General features: G+C 32.2%; 1 protein-coding gene across 1 annotated transcript; it reads right to left on the bottom strand.

Annotated features, from left to right (window-relative positions):
- Positions 1-4,395: 4,395 nt before the first annotated feature.
- LOC128296619 (DEK domain-containing chromatin-associated protein 2-like) lies at positions 4,396-6,840 on the bottom strand. Its single transcript, XM_053032052.1, has 4 exons — positions 6,484-6,840; positions 5,793-5,855; positions 4,584-4,648; positions 4,396-4,501 (listed from the first exon to the last, which is right to left on the bottom strand). Exons 1-4 carry the CDS (start codon positions 6,838-6,840, stop codon positions 4,396-4,398), a joined length of 591 nt encoding a protein of 196 aa, XP_052888012.1.
- Between the last annotated feature and the right edge of the window lie 2,389 nt (positions 6,841-9,229).

Here is a 9,229-nt window from a genome sequence, read left to right as displayed (position 1 = left end):
CCACAGTCGAGTTTTATAACCTGGCTCTGATACCATTAAATGTGACACCCCAAACCCGGCCTAGACGTTATGGCCGAATCTGGTGCATCACATCAAACCATTTTTGAAATTTGATTTTTCCGGTGAAAATCCATTACTGAATCTAAATTCTTTTATTATTATTAAACTAAAGTTCTCATCAAAATGTTTACCAATTTGTTTGCCTTTGGTATATTACCTCATTTAAAATCGCGGAAGCATTTTGAAAACTTTGTTATTGGAATCTCGTGTTCCTTAGAAAAATCATGCCATTTTGAAATCTCGAGTTTTCCTAGACTAGCAGTTTAGTATAAGAAATCACAATCCAAATTAAAACTTAAAACACACCAACGGCCTTATTACATAAATTAAAAACCCAGAACGAAATCTAATTGCAATTAAAAGAAACAGAAACAGTAGTGTGGCCATCTCCGAGTCCCTCGCAGCTCCAAACCATCTAAGCTTAGGGATTACCTGCACAGTATGTAATCCCAATAACAAACAAACAGTGAATAACACGGTATCAGTACAATCTGGGCCAAAGCCCTATTTATTCACGACATATACTGGGCCAAAGCCTTTCGTTTAACAGTTACTGGGCCGAAGCCTTTTCATAAATCATATCACTGGGCCGAAGCCTTTACTGTAAACGGTATAGCCCATAAGCCCATTTCAATATCACATGGCATACCAATGAATATATGCAAGCCCATTTGGGGAGACTACTCAACCCACCATCCGCTACTCTCCACCCGTACCAACCAAGCTCTCCATGTGGGGAATAACTCAACCCACCCAACCAAACTCTCCATTGGCAGCATAGTGCTTTATCATATAACTGGAGGCCTAGCCTCTTTCAATAACTGGGGCAAAGCCCTTTTCGGTAAACAGGGGCAAAGCCCTTTTTGGTAAACTGAGGCAAAGCCTTTTTCGGTAAACTGGGCAAAGCCCTTTTAGCACTTCCTCCATTTTTATAAAACCCAACCCATGCAACATGTCATGTATGCAGAATGTCATGCCCATATTTGAATCAAACAATCACAGTCAAGTCATTCATATCACCAACATATATTCACAATCAAATCTGTCAACCACACAGTCCAAGTCAGTCACTTGCCTACAAGGGCAAAACAGCCATGTAACACCCTAGGGGAAAAATAGTAATTTTACCCCACAAGGGTATCTCGGTAATTCTACCCTACAGGGGTATTTCGGTATTTCTACCCTACAAGGGTATTTCGGTAATTCTACCCTACAGGGGTATTTTAGTAATTCTACCCTACAAGGGTATTTCAGTAATTCTACCCTATAGGGGTATTTCGGTAATTCTACCCTACAGGGTTATTTTGTATTTCTACCCTACAGGGGTATTTCGATAATTCTACCCTACAGGGGTATTTCGATAATTCTACCCTATAGAGGTATTTTGATATTTTACAAATCGAGTGTATTTCGATAATTTCACAAATCAGGGGTATTTTGGTAATTTTACAAGCCATGGGTATTTTGGTGATTTTACAAACCAAGGCTATTTTAGTAATTTTACAAACCAGGGGTATTTTGGTAATTTTACTGATCGAGGGTATTTTGGTAATTTTGTAAACCAAGGGTATTTTAGTAATTTTGTAAATCGAGGGTAAAACAGTAATTTTGTAAATCGAGGGTTAAACGATAATTCTATAAATCGAGGGTAAAATGGTAATTCTATAAATCGAGGGTAAAATGGTAATTCTGTAAATTGTGGGTAAAACGGTAATTCTGTAAATCGAGGGTAAAACAATAATTCTGTAAATCGAGGGTTCTTTGGTAATTTTACAAATTGAGGGCATTTCAGTAATTTTACAATCGACAGTATTTCGGTGGTAATTTTACAAGTCGAGGGTATTTCAGTAATTTTACAAATCGAGGGTATTTCAGTAATTTTAGTAAACTAAAGTATTCTAAATAGGGATATCAATACGAATGGGCCTAAAGCCTATTCTTGGCCCAAATGGGCCCACACACTCGTGTGGCCCTTTTGGCCCAAATCTAGCCACAAATATGAGATTCACCTAGCCTAGTCCAATATTTACTACACAATCAAACAACTTATCCAATTGGGCCTGTAGGCCCATTGGGCCCACATGGCCCTTTTCGGCCCATCGCGGCCCGAAGTAGCCATCCTACAGCTAGAGTAGTGAAAAATACATACCTGATAAGAGACTGGAGTTAATCCACGCTCCGAGCACTCTTAGCTGACGCCCAACCCAAACGAGCATGCCATAAAGCGAAAGGGATTAACCAAGAAAGTTACCTCTACTCTCCTCATGGTTCTCTCTATTTAAAGCTAGCTTCGCATCCCCTCTTATGTTAGCTTCCCGATGTGGGATCCCTCCAACATCAGAGTTTAAATTCAATACTAACTCTTGCCGGCCCCTGTTAGCAAAATAAATGCTCTTTGATTGCCATGAGTTTCAAACCCTGGACCTCCTTGCCAACTCTATGACGCCACCTTGCCACTTCACCACAGGCTCTTTTTGTGTCATATTTTATCCCCAATTAATTATAAGGTCTAAAGGCCAAAGTCCAAGTTCCCTTAAAAAAACCAAAATAAATTGCAAGAGCCAAGGCTTGAACCCAGGCTCCCATACAACCTTAATGACGCCACACCCACTAGACCACATGCTTCTTTGTGTCATTTATTTAACACAATAATTTAAAAGGCCCTCATCCAAGCATCCAGGTTTTTTTTTTCACTTAATACCAAAATTTTTGCTAAAGCCCAGGTTTGAACCCAAGATTTCTCCAACACTTCTAGGTCCAAATTCAGGGTGTTACACTAATAGTATTAGTTAAAATATTGCATGATGTCTGCTAATGAAAAAAGGATATCCTTAACATCATTTTAAAGATTAGCCAGCATGCAATAGAGCACATAATGGAGCGCAAAACTTATAGTGAAGGTAGAAAAGATATACCTTCGATGATTCTGGTAGAAATTGTCTAGTTGGTAGTAGACATAGATAAGCTTCTCCATTCTCTTTTAACCTAGTAAAAGGAATAAGAGAACACTTAACAGTGTTGAAGTCCACTTTTTTTAGAATATCTACGACTACTTCACCCATTTTACATGTTTAGACACTCTATTCATAAATTCAATTTTAACCTTAACTTGAATATGTACTTAAAATTTGGTCCAATATGTTCAGTTGATTAAAGTTCTTTTTTATGAGAAGATAATGTAAAAGGGTTGCAAATGTTTATAAATGTCAGATAAGTTTATGTTTTTTGTTTCTTGTACTCCTTCCATGATTACTATTATTCGCAAAGGTTGCTTGTAATAAGAAAACTAGAGTGAGGAACCAAGAAAAGGAAGGAAAAATATTCTTACTGCTATGGAATATCGCCTGCAATCAGCCATTGTCCTTCTTTGTCTTGGTAGGTGAGAATATAATCATCTTCATCACTTTTTTTGTCTGTTCATGACAAGAAAAAGAAAAAATCAAACTGAATATTGAGATTTTTGGTATTCTTTTATCTTTTGAGGAATTTATGTATGTAATCAATGACTTTACCTTTGGAAAACATGGTGATCAAGGATTTGGTAAGTGATTGATAACAGTGATAAAGCTTTATATCCATCTTTCTTGTTATTGGTATTCTGTTCTTGCAGTGCTTTGTTATATGGAACAAATCAAGCAAGCTCAAGTTCATAATTTCATATATATGCTACTTGGATTTGGATATTACTATAAGACATAGATTCGTATTAGACAGGAATATGAGATTTTTCATATATTTGGAGAGTTATTAGGGAATTATATCCTATATCATGTCGATATATTTTTAATATAAGGTGTCGGATTCTTTAAAAGAAATAATGAAAAATCGAGCACAATATATGTTAAAATAATACAATGAAAGCTGGTTTTGACATTTTTGGTTTAGTAGAATATTTAAAATGAGCTCAGGAATTAGATATTTATAAGAGAAACCATGGCATACCTTTTTCTAAAGCTTAAAAATTGATTCAACCATAAGTTGATTCTGCGAGTTAAACATTATCAACAGCCAAGTTATGTTGTTGTAGAATTATAAGCAAAATTATATGCATGCATGAATAACTTCTTGTACAAAAGTAAGATTTGATATTTGAAATTTGAGTTTATACCAAAATTTTAACTAGAGGGGCAAATTTAAAGGCAAGCAGGGACTTAACTCTTCAAAAATGAAAAATGGTGTATTTAAAAGATTTTTGAATTCACCCCTAATTGTTTATGTGGTTGAGATGTTATTTTTAATCAATACGAAAAATATTGGACAAATTTAAAATATAAATCATGAAAATCTTTTACACTAAGGAAAATAATGTTTTAGTATATATATTGTTGGAGTGATTTAAACCCTTTTGGATCTTATGCGTTTAAGGGCAGAATCAAGTTGTTGCTCCAAATTTTGAAGCTCTCTAAGACTCAAATTCTGGATATCTTCTCCTTCGTAATGCCTAGAAATATAATTAATTGTTTTAGTAAAAGAGAAAGATGCATGCCTTGAATGTATCTGAAATTTGAAGCCATTGGGGGTACCTCAGGTTTCTTTGTAAAGTCTTCACTCTAGCTTTAAGTTTTGCATGTTCCCAGGTCCAGTTTCCCTGTAAAAGAACATATTGAAATCATCCCAAGTCAACAAGTAGAATAGATTTGGTGTCTTCAAATTTTTCATGGTCTGATCCATGAACATCCCCTTTCAAAATGAAACCAAAAAAGTATGCCTTAAAAAAATTAAAGATTTGCAAAATAAAGTTTAGGAGGGTTGAGTTTACATTTTGTTGAATTTCATCTGTAGCACATTGGATCTCAGTATACGAGTATCTTTTATATCGTTCAAGGATCCTTTCCAAATATATTTCTAAACCAACTAAAAAGGACTATAGAAGGACCAATACACAATAAGAAAAACCACACCAAATATTTTGAGAAACTTGAATGAAAAAATAACACTAAAAAATTTCCACATAACTAGACCAAAAAATAACAATAAGGTAATATCTATATTAACAATACAAATCAAAGAAATCTAAAAACAGACAATACAAACACAGTGGCCAATGAGCAAGGTTTGACAAAACTGATTAAATGGAGATGCAAGGATGTCTTGAGAACATAAACTTAGATCAACCAAGACTAATTACTAACCCTTACAAAAAAAAATTATACACATACTTTGACAAACAGTTGTATCTGCTGCATTCAATTCGGATGAGCATTATGAATACTATTGAATCACAAGAAAGAAAATAGAATTTAGATGTTTTCCTAAAAGCAATAATAAAACACACTTCACTATTTCCATTCTTTTTTTTTTCCAATATTATAATTTCATGAATGGCCTAAATTCACATTCTTCAAGAGGCTCAAATGTTTTTTCAGGAAACTAGTAGGGACAATGCACAAAGTTAAACTAAAGCAGCTCTAACATATGCATTTGAAGCAGACTAAATATCCAAAGATAGGCCTTTTTTTTTAATAAATTATATGAAATATTGATGAAGAATGTCTCTCTATTTGGACTAGTTGGGCCTTATTTCCTCATGGGTTTAACACCAAGTTATGAAGCTTACGTAAGTTATATTATGTTAGGAGGTTGGATTTGGGTAACAGAAAAACGTTGGTACTGAAAATTATTCTGGAGAATTGTCCTACATCACATGGAAGTGTTTATTCATATTATTAGATCTAAAAAATTATGACAAAATAATATAATTAAATTTAATTAGCAAAAATATGCATACATACCGCAGCAACAGTTGTTTTAAGAGCTAAGCCATGAATACGAGACAGAATGGCTTCTTTCACAAGCTGAACATAAATAATAATTTGAAACATAAAGTTAGTACTTCAACAACAGGCTATCATCATGAATACAATAACGAAAAAGACAATAAAAATATAGATGAAACTTACAAGGTGTTTAACACCATACTGTCTAATCTATATTTCACAACTGACAAATTCCTATTTTTAATATATTTACAAAAATAACTGAAAATACTGCAATGCGCTCAAAATAGCTCAAAGATGCTTGAACAAAATCCACTATGAGGTAGATTAGCTTGTTTCACAAGCTGTAAAGCATAAAAAAGTAATCTTAAATAACCAGCTATTACTTGTTGGCACTTAACACCCTCATTATAGAAATATCAACAAGAATATAATAGCTAAAAAGAACTCAAAACATGAAGATCATGCTTCTCCTTCACAGTGATCTGGAAAAATAAATTTGAGCTAAAATCCACTACGAAAATGTTGATGGTGACAATTGCAACTTACGATAGGTAAAGACCCACTATCATGACTACAAAAAGGAAATGGAACTATGCTATGGAGGAATAAACTTATTAGCCTACCAGATCAGAGTATGTTTTCTTTTTAAATAATAAAGAAAATCATCAAAGTTAAACATGGAGATCCAGAAAAGAAAGCATACCTTTTCAATTGACAGAGTTTTAGACGAGGAAGACCTTGCAACAGAAGGAGCTGAATACCTTTCTACGACTTTCCTTTCCCTTGTAGGCTTATCACTACTAGGCGTCACTGGCTCTTTCTTCTCAGTCGAATCTCGACTAGATTTCCTAGAACTCCCCTTTCTACTACTACCTTTGACCCTTTTAGTCCCTTCATCTTCACTCTCTTCTTCTTCCTCCTCCCCCCTCTTCTCTTCCTCGTTCTCCTTCTCTTCAACTTCCATTTGTTTATCCAAAACCTCCTTATTTCCCTCTTCATTTTCTTTATCTATCACCTTCTCTTCCTCCGATTTCTTGTCATCTAGGGTTTCCGTCGCCATAGAAATCACCGATAAAATTAAAAGGAAACTGTATGTTCCCTTGAAAGCCTAGAATTAAAAGAAACCCTAACAGATCGAGAGAAAAAGGAGTAGCTATGGTGGGTGAATTCAGTGCAGTGGAATGAAAAGGAAAAATAAGTATGATTGGTGTTGTTGGAAATGGGAAATTTAGGGGCAAATTTTGAGAGTAAAAGGGAAAAAGAAATAAGTACAAACTTTTATTTGGGGGATTTAGGGCGTGCGACGGAGATGAGAAGAAGAGGGAGTAACGAGCGGGTAACCAAAAATTATTTTTTGGGAGTGAGCGGGTAACCAAAAATAATGGCCTTTTGCGGTGTTTTTCAAAAAGCACCACTAATTCTCGGATCTATTGCGACGTTTTCACCAAAAACGCCACTATAACTCAACTTTTTGTGGCGTTTTACCCAAAAACGCTACTATTGTTCAATTTTAATTTTTTTCATTTTTAACATATTTTTTCCTATTTTTTCTTTCAAAATTTTTGTGATGAGATTATCATTTTTTGGATTTTTTTATTTTGAATATTGAACTTTTAACTAAAATATGGACTAAAATATTAAATATTAAATTTTTAAGTTTTTTATTTTTATTTTTAATTTTTAATTTTTAATTTTTAATTTTAAATTTTTAATTTTTAAATTTTTAATTTTTAAATTTTAATTTTAAATTTTTTGAATTTTTTATAATTTTAAATTAACATATAAAATACAAAAGGAAACTTTAACATAAATAAAATGGAATCGATGAATTAAAAAAATACAAAATGACACATTAATACAAGCATTATTCTTTTAAGTATAGTCCGCATTAGTTGTTTATATTTTTATATAATTGGCATTTAATTATATGTATACACCTAAATTTTGATAGAGATACATCTCAAAATTATATATGAATTTCGGTTTAATGTATAATTGTAGATGTGAAATTCTAATTGTGGTTTAAATGTATAGTTGAAACTTTAATTTTGATTTAATCATACACATTTTAAAAATAAATACATCTATATATTTTATATTGAATAAATATAAATATAAAATGATGTTATATCAATAATTGTGTTAATAATTTATAAGTCTTGGATCAAATTAAAGTTCATGTATAAAATTGCACACTAAACCATTGTTCATGTATACTTTTGGGATTTAACCCATTTTGATATATATTTTTAAACATAATAATTTATATTTATCTTATTTAGATTTATATTATAAAAAATCCAAGATACACAAGTTAAGTAGTTCACCATATTTACCCTAAACACTAAAAATTAAACCTTAAACCCCAAATACCAAACCCCAAATCCTAGACCATGAACCTACACCCTATACCCTAAACCCTAACTATATAGTTATCTATACATATCAATCATTATTTTTTATTTATTTATTTATCAATGTTTATTTTAAATTTAATATTTAAATATATATGAAATGGTTTAAATTAAATATTTTAAATATAAAAGCATTAATTGATTGTATAAAATTTCATCATTTTATAAATCTCAAGTAAACCTTAAATCTTAAACCATTTAATATATATAAAGTTTATCTATTATCTCTTAAATAATTTAAACTATAATCATAATTTTAATATATTAAAATTAAAAGTATCTCTTTACAATTATATAAGAAATTATTTAATAAATAAATTAAAAACACTAATTAATATAAACCCTAAACCCCTATCCCCTATCTCCTAAACCCTAAAGCCTATCCCTATTGTAACACCCCTTACCCGTTACCGTCGCCGGAACAGGATACAAGGTATTACCAGAACATAACATATACCATTAAACATAACCAAGATAGAAATATGTCATCCCATTTGATAATGCATCGTATAACATATATCTTGAACAATATTAGCCAACTTTTATGGCTTGTACAAAGTAACTGGTCGAGTACTGTAACTAATATTTTAAACCTAGACAAATATGACACATAACAAAATAATTTTTGCCTACTATACATGCCATAATTCAAAACATTTAGTTCAAATACCCCAAAGTATGATAGTGCGGGTAGATCTTCACGATCCTTGACTCCTGAGCAAGCTGGAGAACACTATAAGACAAAAGAGAGAAAACGAAGTAAGCTTATAGCTTAGTAAGTAGTATGTAAATACTAATTTAAGAATCTAACATGTTTACACAACAATTCAAGTATGTCTACTTTAACTTCACTACTTATTCCACTTGATTAAGCTGTCTCTGCTGTGTCATATTCACTAAATAAATCATAACTCGAGTTAAAAACTCGAAATTCATATCCGTAAAATTTCCTGAATCTAGACTCATAAAGCTTCTTGCTAAATTTTTTATAATTTTGGTTCAGCAGATTAGTACAGTTTATTAGTTAAAGTTTCC

This window comes from Gossypium arboreum, chromosome 8 (genome assembly GCF_025698485.1).
Source record: "Gossypium arboreum isolate Shixiya-1 chromosome 8, ASM2569848v2, whole genome shotgun sequence".
Classification (NCBI taxonomy): Eukaryota; Viridiplantae; Streptophyta; class Magnoliopsida; order Malvales; family Malvaceae; genus Gossypium; species Gossypium arboreum.
This window is presented reverse-complemented; position numbering and strand designations above follow the sequence as displayed.